At 36.5% G+C, this 12,890-nt stretch overlaps 1 protein-coding gene across 3 annotated transcripts; it reads right to left on the reverse strand.

The window, feature by feature from the left end:
* Positions 1 to 2,618: 2,618 nt before the first annotated feature.
* Positions 2,619 to 11,261, reverse strand: LOC124972116 (BTB/POZ domain-containing protein KCTD16-like). Of its 3 annotated transcripts, XM_047536324.1 has the most exons (4): positions 11,146 to 11,261; positions 10,636 to 10,713; positions 9,175 to 9,292; positions 2,619 to 6,162 (listed from the first exon to the last, which is right to left on the reverse strand). In XM_047536324.1, the coding sequence occupies exon 4, from the start codon at positions 6,154 to 6,156 to the stop codon at positions 5,278 to 5,280; it is 879 nt and encodes a 292-aa protein (XP_047392280.1). In that variant the 5' UTR covers positions 6,157 to 6,162; positions 9,175 to 9,292; positions 10,636 to 10,713; positions 11,146 to 11,261; the 3' UTR covers positions 2,619 to 5,277. The 3 variants fall into 3 exon arrangements, with proteins under 3 accessions (XP_047392280.1, XP_047392279.1, XP_047392276.1); XM_047536323.1 differs by lacking the exon at positions 9,175 to 9,292 and having other exon boundaries at positions 10,658 to 10,713; XM_047536320.1 differs by lacking the exon at positions 9,175 to 9,292.
* Positions 11,262 to 12,890: the final 1,629 nt, after the last annotated feature.

The following is a 12,890-nucleotide window of genomic DNA, read 5'->3' on the forward strand; positions in this document are numbered from 1 at the left end:
TTTAGGTATTTGGTGGATTTTTTAAAAGAGTGGCTAAATGATTAATTACATGATTAATTACAGCTTCCTTAGATTCAGATTCTACAAAAAAATGTGTCAAGAGACTGCTACTCATCTCTCAATAACTCTTCAGTTCTTAAAATACACACATTGTCAGGCATAGTGGCTCACGCTTATAATCCCAGCAGTTTGGGACACTGAGGCAGAAGGATTGGAAGTTTGAGGCCAGCCTCAGCAAATTAGCAAGGCTCTAAGCAATTTAGTGGGACCTGGTCTCAAAATAAAAAATAAAATGGACTGGGAATGTGGCTCAGTGGTTAAGTGCACCTGGGTTCAATCCCTGGTACCCCCCCCCCAAAAAATACACATGTTAACTAGGTAACTCAAAAAAAATTATGTTTCCTAGACTCTCTTGAACATAGATGTGACTACCTGACTAGGTTCTTAACAATATGATGTAAAGCAAATGTAATGTGTGGAAATGTAGTCATGTTCTTAAGGTGCAATTGTATGGCCCTCCTCTTTTCTTCTTCCCACTCATTTTGATTCTGGTGTGGTGCAGGCTTGGTGGCACACACCTGTAATCCTAGCAACTCGTGAGGCTGAGGCAGGAGGATCACAAGTTCAAAGCCAGCCTCAGCAATTTAGCAAGGCCCTGAGAAACTCAGAGAGACCCTGTCTCAAAATAAAATACAAAAAAGGGCTGGGGATGTGGCTCAGTGGGTAAGACCCGTGGGTTCAATCCCCGGTAGAAAAAAAAAAATTCTGGTGTGGTTATCTTGGACCAAGGGTGTGAAGAGAATACCACAGTGATGGTAGAGTCACAAGATAAAAACCTGGTCTTTGGCATCTTTGCAGAATAACATCCCAGCTTTTAACTGACATGAAATGTTTACAGATGAGAGACACTTCTTACTCAAGTTATTAGTTTAGAATTTTTCTGATATGCAGCTAATATCTTAATCATATAATGCTAAGGTAACCCATCCAGTTTCCCTCAGGGTACAACTAAAAAGTTGTGGCTTTGGAATCAGAATGATCTTGGTTCTAATCTTCTCTCTCACACAAATCAGTGACCTTCAACACATAACTTCACCCCTCTAAGCCTCAATTTCTTCATTGGTAAGATAGAAATAAAACTATGCCATTTATAAATATAAGAGGTAATCAATCTCTCCCTCTACTGGGGTTCCTGTCTGGGTCTTTGAAAGAGAAAAATTAGTCTTCTAAAAATGATTTTTATTCCATCCCCTCATTTACTCATCTTCAAAAAATAAGCAGTTATTTGTTTAGTGATATTGGAAAAAATTGTCCTCATGAATATGGCTTGCCTTCTTTCTTTCTCCAAGTATTCTGTTCTCACAATGCTCAAGTAACCAATAAAACCATAATCAACCTGTCCATGGAGAAGGTGGACTACAGAACTAGTTGCTCCACCTACATTTGAGTACAAACATTTAATTTTGCGGGGAGAATTAGAAAGCTGTGTTGTGGCCACAGATTCAAGATGCATTCTCCAAGTCAGTTTTAACAATATTAAAACTGATATTTTCGTCTTCCATCTGTCTAACTCTTGTGTTTATTTTTCAGCTGGTTCTGAATTCACAGCAGAATGAGGTGTGATGATACCTCAGACTTCAATAACAATATTTTTTGTAAAGACTGAAATTAAATAATGTATAAAAAGCATAAAGCTATGTGCATGTAAATATATCACAATAAATTTCACTTTATGTATAACTATAATGCACCAATTTTAAAAAATAAAAGGGAAAGCAGTAGAGTAGAAAAGGATCAGGGGGAGGTAGGAGGGGAGAGGAAGGGGAGGTACTGGAGAATGAAACTAATCAGATTATGTTATGCACATGTGCAAATACATCCCAATGAATCCCACTATTATGTATAATTATAATGCATCAATAAAAACATTAATTTTAAAAAATAAATATAAAAAATTTTAAAGCATATAGTGCTCAATTGGTGTTCAATAAATGATAATACTCTTGAATACCTCTTTAATTTCCTCAAACTAGCCAGGTATGGTGGCACACTCCTATAATCCCAGTTTGAGAGGCCAAGGCAGGAGGATCTCGAGTTCAAAGCCAGCCTCAGCAATTTAGCAAGGCCTTAAGTAATTCAGCAAGACCCTGTGTCTAAATAAAATATAAAAAAAGGTTGGGGATCTGGCTCAGTGGTTAAGTGCCCTTGTGTTCAATCCCCAGAACAACAACAACAAAAATCCTCGAACTAAGTACCAACTTCTCAGCACAGTTTTGAGGATTAAATAAAATAATACTCAGGACCATGTCTGACACATACAAGTTGGTATTAACTAAAACTTAGATATTAGGTCAAATTAATGGTTGTAAAGCTGATTTTTTCCCTTGAAACACTAACAACTTCAATTACCAAGTTATTTTCCATTGAGGGATCTTAAAATTAGTTCATTAAACTGACCCTGCACATTGTCTCAAATTCCTCACCTCGGGCTGGGGAGATAGCTCAGCTGGTAGAGTGCTTGCCTCACAAGCACAAGGCCCTGAGTTCGATCCCCAGTACTGCAAAAAAAAAAAAAAAAAAAAAAAAAAAAAAAAAAAAAATTCCTCACCTCTGCCCTCTTAGAGCACTAATCTATTTGACTTCAAAACAATTAGTTCTTAAATCATACTTATGGTTTGAACCATAGAACCTTATGATTCCCAGAGTTTGTTCAGGGATTCCACAAACAATAAATATAAGATGTTGGATATTAGCTGAGTGGTCCATTCATTATTTTTATTTTGTTTTATGTAACAGAGATCCCAGTAAGAATTTTTTCTTTTTAAAACTTTGAATGGCACTAGCTTAAAACAATATGTCATAGAAGATTTCTGTTAAAATATAACTACTACTTTGGTTAAGTAGCACAGAATAATGTCACCTGGGTTTTTTTGGTGTTTTTTTTCTTCAAACTAATGCAAATTCCTAAAACTAATTTGAAGATATAGAACCAATGATAATATTTTCAAAAAATGGATGTGGAAAATAAGTTTCATAAGCTGATTATATTGCAAGTTTTCCCCACATGGATAATTTATTATGAAGTCTGCTTTTACTTTTTCTACTTCAATTGACTTTCTTCTGAGTCTCAGATAGACATTTGCCACTTGAGGGCCAACAAGCACTTTAATGCCTTTCCTCCATTTGCAGAAGCTTGTATTTTAGGAGCCTGCTTCCTATTTTCAAAAATGAAAATGCTAGGGCTGGGAATGTGGCTAAGCAGTGAAGCACTCCTGGGTTCAATCCCTGGTACCAAAAATAAAAAATAAAATAAAAAAGACATTAACTATGGAGAGGATGGCTAAGAATCCATGTTCATATAAGGGCTGACATGACTGTTTAGGCCAGGTACAAGTTGAGGGAAAGAAGGTGATCTCTGTGGAGGGAGAAATATGGAACTAATAGGTTCTGGAAATGATGAAAGAAGAACTAGGTAACTTCTGAGAGACAACAGAGAACAGTTCTTAACAGCTCTCGAGGCCCTTTGAAACTTAACTGGACTTCATTTCCTGTCATTGGACTCTACAACACAAATAGATCTTTGAAATGCCCACCTGATCACACCCCTGATGTGGAAAAAAAACTCATGCCACTTTAAATGGGTTTTTGTTCCTTGCAACTCAAGAAACCTGACTAGAAAATAAATCAAAATATAACAAGCACAATTAAAGGCTGATGTTGGGGCAAAAAAAGCAAAGAATAAAGGAAGAGAAGGATATTTGATCACTGGGGTGTTATAAAGCTATTCAAAGTAGTGATAAAGATCCTCTAAAGTGGGCCCTGGAAGTCTCTTTTTCTTGACTTGTCCCGTCATCTCCAGCAAGTCAATAAATTGTCTCAATTCCCTGATGTTTTTGTATGAGGGTGTTTACTTTCAACCTGTATCATAAAAAGTTATCAGTAGAGGCTTCAGAAGATGAATTTTGATTTATTGTTTTTTTCTTTTTTAGTTCTCTTATTTCCTCTTCCTCTTCTACCTTCTCCCATTCCCACTCCCAGATAAAAACATACATACACTCACTTAGCTAGTCAAGAAAAAACAAGCTAATAACATCCAACTATCCATATACATCCAACTATCTGACCAGTGAAAAATAAACTAATACATAAATGTATTTACATAAAGCAATTATCTACATGCTATTGCATCTCAATACTAATGAATAAAACAGGTATTTGAGGGGTAGTATTTTAAAATGGCATATATGCTTATATCTGTGTAATAGCCATGGTACTCATCCTTGTGACTTTTCTCAGGTAAGAAGAATTTAAGTGCTAAGCCTTTATTCTTGGAAATAATCCCTTTAAAAATTGTTCTCTTCACCCACCATTTTTTTTTAACCCAGGGCCTCACACATGCTAGGTAAGCTCTGTGGTATATCCCCAGGCCTTTTGAGACAGGGTCTCAGTAAGTTGTCCAGGATAGTCTCAAAACTGTGATCCTAGTCTCCTGAATAGCTGGGTTTATAGGTAGTGCTACCATGCCTGGTTCTTTTCACCTACCTTTTGTCAAAATCAATTGACAATTTGAGAATTAGTTGATCTTTCTATGAACCTCTTGGACGACCCTTGTCAACTTCTTCCACTCAGACTGGTAAAATAATAGCAATTGTGCGTGCATGTTTTTGTGTGTATTTACTTTTTAAAAAGCATATTCATGGGCTGGGGATGTAGTTCAGGGGTAAAGGGCTTGCCTAGCATGCATGCGAGTTCTGAGTTCAACTCACACTACTGCAAAAAGAAAAAACACACATTCATAATTATTATAGCTCAGAATGAAAAATACAGGGTTTTACCTAGGTGAATACAGATAATAAGTCATGTAAGTGAGTCCAAAGTGTGGTGCTGAGAAAGTTTGGAAACCATGGTTCAGCATTTCTTAACCAACTAAATCTTGTGGCTCTATCTATCTGCATTCACCCAACAAGTTCATTTCTACTATCTATAGCAATGTGCATAGACATATGCCTACACATTGAATACTTTCCCTCAAAAGGCATCCAACTATACAATCCAATGCAGGTTGGAAGCCAGATAGAATGGGATGATGTATAAGAAGGAAAATGCCAAATAAGGTTCAACTGGTTATGGTGAAGGGAGTGACATTGTCCATGATTAGACAGAGGACTCAAGGCCAGTAATTTGTCTATTTCTAAAGGAGATAGTTGGCACTGGAAGAGAGAGAGGAAGGAGAGTTGACATTTGGGTTTGTATTTCCCAGGTGATTTTTTTTAAGCGTCACTCACGGTAGAAAACATATTCAGTGTAAGAGGTCCAGATCTTGTCATCTGTCTGGTCATGTGTGACAGTGCAGGTGCCAGTGGAGTTGCATGCTACCATGTGGAAGCCAGCATCAGCTAGTCTGTCAAAGGCTTGTTCCAGAAAGGTGAATTTGAGGTAGTATCGAGAAGTATATCGCTCAGGAGGACGGTCAGGGTCTCTGCTCTCATTTAGAGTATCTCCAAACACTTCTTTGGCCAAGGAGATCTTACCACACACCATGATTCGGGCCACACGGCGGAATTTGGCATCTGTTTGGCTGTCCCGACCCAGAGTATAGGAGCCCCGGTAGCCAATAGTGATGAAGCCTGCCTTCTTGAGATCAGAACCAGCACTTGTTGTCAGAGCTAGAGGGTTATCAGGGCCACTAGTATGGCCAATACTAGTTGAAGAGGGATTAAACAGGGTATCAATGCTGGGGGACAGCTCTTCTAGGTCATTTTGGCATAGGTCATTGCCAACTGAGTAGAGCTTATTCATTTTAGGAGCCAACATCTTGACCAGTTCTGGCAATCTGAAGTATTCTGCTTCTCTCTGGAGCCGTCCATGCTCTGGAAAGTGGTCAGGAAGCACTACTTGCCGGTCCCTCATATAATCTAGCACATAACGAAAGAGAAAACCATCTCGGTCTATGAAAAACCTTCCTTTGTTGTCCTGGATCAGGGAACAAAGATTCTTTTCACTGAACATTTCCCAGAGCAGGGAACCAGGAATGCTAATCAAAGTAGGATAGCGAGTAATGTACACCTGACCACCTACATTGAGTTCAATAATTTGAGGGAAATGACTGAAATCCTCACTCAGTTTGGTACAACTTGATTTTTCTGGCATGGCCATATTGACCTGCAAAAATAAAACAGATTGGTCTTAGGTAAGTGTTTACAGGATGGGGATTCTGTTTACAAGCAAAATTTTTTTTCTACACATATACACTGTACAAATCAAGAAACTCAAGCAAAAGCATGACCTTTTACTAATTAACTGTGCTTGAAAATGAAAGCATTAGAAAACATAGTGCATGGTTTAGTTTTGTAGTGTTTTCTAATGTCCTTCTAAATGCACGTTTCAGATGATAATAGTCCTCATTTCATGATGGCAGGTTATCACAGTTCATGTAAGGTCCCCTCTCTATGATGCTTATTTAATTCTTTTACTTTATCCTCTTACTACCTTTGCATTTCTGTCCCTGCCCGCAACACAATCATTCTGATAAGTTTAATGTGTATCTTTTTGTTTGTATGCATTCTTGCAAAATGGATTTTATGGTTTTAGATATATATTATTGTATTATAACTTTACTCTTCCCTTTTTTCATTATCAGCACTACATTACTAAGATTCCTTTTTGTTTCTATGTGTGTATTTAATCCCCTGTTTCAAATTGTGGCACCTGCTTTTAATGTGCACCTATCACATTTTACCATTCACTCTCCCACTGATTGAAAACCCACATTACTTTCAACTTCCTGATGCAATGTACACCCATGTACATGTTTTCTATGATTTCCAAATCCCGATCTCTTTCTCTTTCCTAATCTTCAGTTCCGTATTAGCAACTATTTGCTGACTGCCCTCACAGCACCTTGAATTCAGCATGTCTAAAATCACTCAATGTACATGAAAGTATTTTTTAAAAGTAAGTTATTATTAATTATTTCTCTTCATGTTTCCAGCCCAAATAGGTCATATTTTCTGACTTTTCCCCCCATCAGAAATACAATTTTTTCAGTAGTCTGAACTTGAAATTCAGAAACCTCAGTCATCCTATTGATTTATTCATCCTTCTTATCCATATTTCTCACTAACTTAGAAATTATTTATTTATGATACCTCTTGCATACACTTTGTTACTTCCACTTCCTATTCTTTATTCTGCACTCATACAAGAACCTCCAGTTTGGTCTGTCCATCTCTGGTTGCTACTTATTCATATTTATTTTCTCTTACTAACACACAGCCAAACTAAAATATCCTAAATTCTGCTATCAGAATAGTTATCATGTCATCTCTGTTTAACAATCTTTGGTGGTTCCACTTTACTTATACATTAAATCCAAACCCCTTACCTTGGAATTAAAAGCTATCTATAAGCTACTCCCATTCTCTCTTTAATAATGAGAATTCCTAACACCAATAGGACTTAATATGTGCTAGGCATTGTTCTTAGCTGATGAGTTTATCCCTGTTAAAATATATGCCCAACACATGTCTAATAAGTAGTTTTGCTGATGTCTAAACTCAAGCAGTAGCACTCTGGTGTCCATGTGATTAATTACTATGCTATACCTCTCCCTTTTGGTTATACCTGCTAAGACGTTTTTACACATAGAAAATAAAAAGGTATAGGTCATTGATCACTGCCAATGATATGTTTGTTCTTAATTTGGGGGGGGTTGTAAGTTATTTTTTTTGTCTTTATTCATACCTTTTCCCCTTCTGTAAAACCTTATTCCTTCTCCTTGACATCCACCTGTACTTCAAGGACCAATTCAAATCCCAAATAAGGTTAACCTCCTCCTATTTCTTTACTAATCTTGAAAAAAAGTTTTTAAATCAAATGACTTTCTACTCCTTAACATAACATCAGTAGTAGTAATAATTGAGCTATACTAAAAACAGCTAACATTTATGAAGCACTTACTATATACCAGTTCTCTTCTGATCCCTTTTCATGTGATAACTCAATTAATTATTTGTAACAAGGCAATGAGGTAAATATATTGCAATCCCCTTTTCTCAGAGAAAATAAAAAAGCAGATGCATAGGCTATTATAATTCCTCACAGGGACTACTGCTGTTAGTATCTACCCACTAATCTATTCTTCATACTACAACTGGAGTAATCTTTCTAAAATGCAAAACTAATTCTGGCCTTCCGTGCAGAAACATTATCAAAGATTCTTCAAAGTCTGCAGAATAAAGTTCATACATATTAAATACACTGTATGAAAAATTCCACAATCTTTGCTTGTTCTTGGTCTTTAATTCCAACCATTTTTCCCTCTGAATGACCCTAAATTTTAGCCACACTTTTTTTTCTAAGTCCAGTTCAAAAAACTCACCCACTTTTTCATGTCCACATGCCTTAAACTTACAATTCCCTCTACTTAAAATATCTTCTTTTACTCTACCCACCCCCAAGCTCCCTGTCCCTCTTGTGAAATAATATGACATAGTAGCTTTGGGCAGTTCTGAATTGAATCCCAGCTCTGCCACATAGAAGCTGAGTAACTTTAGGCAAAGTATTACTTTTCTCTGAGCCTCAATTTCCTTTCCAGAAAATGGATATAATAAAATACCCTAATTAATAAGATGAGGAAATTATATTTAAGGCAAATAAAGTACTTAACACACCACCTGGCATATCATAAATGCTTAACGGATGGTTGGTTACATTAGTTTCCTTAGTTTGTCTCAGGAAAGGCAGTAAAGGATTTCTTTTCACTGAATTGATTATGGCACTAGAAGTCTCATAATGATCCACTGAAATTCTGCTAAAATGAAATATCCTCTCTTACATTCCACCCCATCCTTTTATATTCGTTATCACTGCAGTTTATAAGTATCTCTATTGAAGCATTTATCACACCATACTAGAACTGTTTATTTATAAATCTGTCTGTGCCTAATAAACCCTAAGGCAACAAAGTCATCTTAATTTAAACTTCTGCATCCCCAGCACTGAGTCTGGTGATTAGCAAGCCTGTGGTAAGTAAGTTTTGAAGGATGAGTAAATCACAAACAAACAAATGTGACACTAAATCACACTATATTCACAATCCCACAGTATATGAGTAGAAATCCATTTACAGAAATTCATTTTGAATACACATATAAGAACAAGAAATGTACATACATTAGATTTTTGCAGATTTCTGAATACAAGTATTCATTCCTTCCAAAAACAATGACAAAAATCCAAGATGGTTTTTCCCCATTGAAAAAACAGATAATTTTATAGTACAAATAAGCATCTGGAAAATAGCAGTGAAAATTTATTATTTGCTTTTTCTTTCTTGTTGCTTTAGAGAGACTTCTGCCCAAGTCATCTAGTGGTTTAAAATTCTATGGGTATTCGATTTTGCCTCTCACATTAACTACAGAATTTTTAGCTAAATTCTAAGAACCAACTTTTATTTCTGGAGGTAGAAGTCAGAAAGAGAAAAGTTAAGCCTAGACCTGCATGGGACTTTTAAACTGCTGCCTCTCTTTGGTATAATCACAAATATATTTTTAACACACATAGAATTTTTCTCTGAGAAATTTTACCCTGAAAGCTAGGAATCTCAGAAGAGTGTTTTTTTTTTTTTTTTTTTTTAAGAAATAAAGGGCTGGGGAGATAGCTCAGCTGGTAGAGTGCTTGCCTCACAAGCACAAGGCCCTGAGTTCAATCCCCGGTACTGCAAAAGAAAAAAAAAAAGAAATAAAAATGGAGGTAGTTACCTCACTAATGAAAAAGTCTAATTCAAAAGAGCCCCTGGAATATTATCATAACATGAAGTCAAGAATAGTAAGATTATTACTATTCCCAAATAATAAGATTATCATCTGTTTGCATGTATTTGCAATTTGCATATAAAAATCTCTTAATATTCTCTCTTTTCCTATCCCAGTGTTTTCTGTTCAACTGGTTTTGCTCCCGAGGAAGTAAAAAGCAGTTCATTCAATCTAACCATTCATCAGTTTTTGAAATGCTTGTTTGGCAAGTACTTTTTAAGGAATCCTTGAAATGTCTCATTTACTCTCTTGTGCATAAATCAGAGATTGATAAAGATTTGTGGTTATTTACCTCAATAAATCAAAGATATAAGTCTCTGTAAAGGAGGGAGTAAATGAGACGATGTGTAATGTAAATGATTTAAACCAGATGAAAAAAAAGTCCTTGAACCCAGCTATACTGCAAGCCCAAAAGAGCTGAGCTTTACACTTCAATGTTTCAAAGGCACTGAGGAAAGTAGCAAGTTCATCCTTCCCTTTCTACAAACAATCCTCCTCCTAATTGTAGTACTTGTAACCAAGATCCAGTGTTTCTAAAGAAAAAAAAATATCAAATATATGAAAACAAACTCTACTATAACCTCTCCTAAATGATGCCTTATTTCCTCCTGAAAATGCAAAGGAAGAGTTTTCTAAGGAAATCAATTTATAAATGACCAACTTCCAATTTTATTAAATCTGAAATTCTTCTGTCCTGTTCTTTCCTCCCTCTCCCTTTTCTCTCCTCTCCTTCCTCTTCCTTCTTTGCTCTCTGTCCCTCTATCTCTCCCCTCTGACCAGTTTGTTTGAAATATGTACTCACTTATAAGAATGTACCCACCAATTTTAAATGTGGTTCCCACCTTTTCTGTTGCTCCAATTCAGAGAGTACAAGAAATCAAAGTAGGTAACAGCTGAACTGGAAGTGTAAGCAAAAGGAGAAAACAACTTTAATTAAGAAATAAGAAATAGTTTTTCTTTTACTGCAGGAGAAAATCTTCAGCAGCATTCCCTTCCCTTTTCAATTACTTTATATCTATGGCTTTAAGCCTGCTCATAAAAATGAAATGCCAGTACCCAGGTGCTTTAAAAACAAACAAAATGTTTTCTTTTCAATTAACCAAATGATAAATGGCAATCTGAGTTTTCAGAATCGCCCTTCAGAAAGAGCCTCCCCTGTTTTTGGATCTCTAGCCTGCTTTCCAATCAGCAGTTTTAACATGCAGTCCTCTCTCGGTACAAAGAAAGGACAAACAGATACATGCGCATCCCCAGCTCAAATGCAGAAGCTCCTGAATTCCAGAAGCAGTTTACTGGAAAGGAAAGACAAAGAGATCAATGGAGTAGTTACCTTGAATCTCCAGTTTCTGTGATATTCCCAAGCAGAGTCTCAGTCCCTGTCTGTCTCGCTGCCCTGCCAGCTCAGCTCCGCTTGTGAAATGACTTCCTGCTCTGCTTCCTTTCTCTGGTTGTGTGCTTTGGCGCTTGAGCTGAGTTTTCCCTTTTAATACTAGCAAGACTGTAGACCCTCCTCCCCTTCTGTGACAAACTTGGTTCGCTCCGCTGCCGCCTCCCAGATAGAAATGGCAAACTCTTTATTCTGCAGTTTGGGGAGAAAGCAAAGGAAAGAGAATAAGATAACTGAGGTGGTGATGTCAAAGGGGTCGAATTTGGGGATAAAGGAGAATTTTTGCTTATCGTTTTCTTGGTTCCAGTAAAACAAATAAACATTTAGCACATGCAAATTACCCGAGTGTATTTTATTTTTACTAAAGTATTGACTGAATTCTAAACTTGAATATATAGGTGTGATTAAGAACTTTATTGTGATAAGTACTCAAATGGTATAGATACTTCAAATAATTAATTTACTAAGCACTTCCCAGTGTGCCAGATAATATATTAAATGCTGAGGATAAAGAAATAAACAAATTTTTCATTCTTAAGACTTACAGGGCTGGGGTTGTGGCCCAGTGGTAGAGCGTTTGCTTAGCATGTGTGAGGCACTGGGTTTGATTCTCAGCATCACATAAACATAAGTAAAGTCCATTGACAAATAAAAAAATAAAAAAAAAGACTCTTACAGTTTAGTCCAGGAGAAAAAAATTAATTGGCTATAAAATGTTAAGTGTCATGGAATAACTAAGCATAAAGTCTTGTAAGGACACAAAGGAAAGAAGACCTAGGTCATCTAGGGACACCTGAAGGGTTCTTGGAGGATGTGACTAAACAGTTTTACCAAATAAATAAGAATTAGTAGAAGAAGATAGGAAGTGTATTCTAATCAGAAAGAACAGTGTCAACAAAGAGTAAAAACAACATGTCAGCTACTAGAAACTGTATTAAATTTATTAAATGCTGAAGTAAAGAAAGGCAGGCTATTTAATTCTCAAAGTTTACATTAATTTTCTTCAGATTGTCTACATAGCCCAAGGAGAATGGGCCTATTTTCCTACCTGAGAATCTATAAAATAAATTATTTCATTTCATATGCAATTGCTCTTTTTTTTTATTGTAAACAAATGGGATACATGTTGTTTCTCTGTATGTACATGGAGTAAAGGCATACCATTTGTGTAATCATACATTTACATAGGGTGATGTTGTTTGATTCATTCTGTTATTTTTTCCCTTCCCGCCCACCCCTCCCACCCCTCCCACCCCTCTTTTCCCTCTATACAGTCCTTCCTACCTTCATTCTTGCCCCCCTCCCACCCCCCATTATGTGTCATCATCCGCTTATCAGTGAGATCATTCGTCCTTTCTTTTTTTGAGATTGGCTTATCTCACTTAGTATGATATTCTCCAATTTCATCCATTTGCCTGAAAATGCCATAATTTTATCATTCTTCACAGCAGAGTAATATTCCATTGTATGTATATGCCACAGTTTCTTTATCCATTCATCAATTGAAGGACATCTAGGTTGGTTCCACAATCTGGCTACTGTGAATTGAGCAGTTATGAACATTGATGTGGCTGTATCTCTGTAGTATGCTGATTTTAAGTCCTTTGGGTATAGGCCAAGGAGTGGGATAGCTGGGTCAAATGGTGGTTCTATTCCAAGCTTTCTGAGGAATCTCCATACTGCTTTCC

Source organism: Sciurus carolinensis, chromosome X (genome assembly GCF_902686445.1).
Source record: "Sciurus carolinensis chromosome X, mSciCar1.2, whole genome shotgun sequence".
NCBI lineage: Eukaryota > Metazoa > Chordata > Mammalia > Rodentia > Sciuridae > Sciurus > Sciurus carolinensis.

Coding starts and splice junctions, on each gene's coding strand:
- LOC124972116 (XM_047536323.1), bottom strand. CDS start 6,156: ATGGCCATGCCAGAAAAATCAAGTTGTACCAAACTGAGTGAGGATTTC.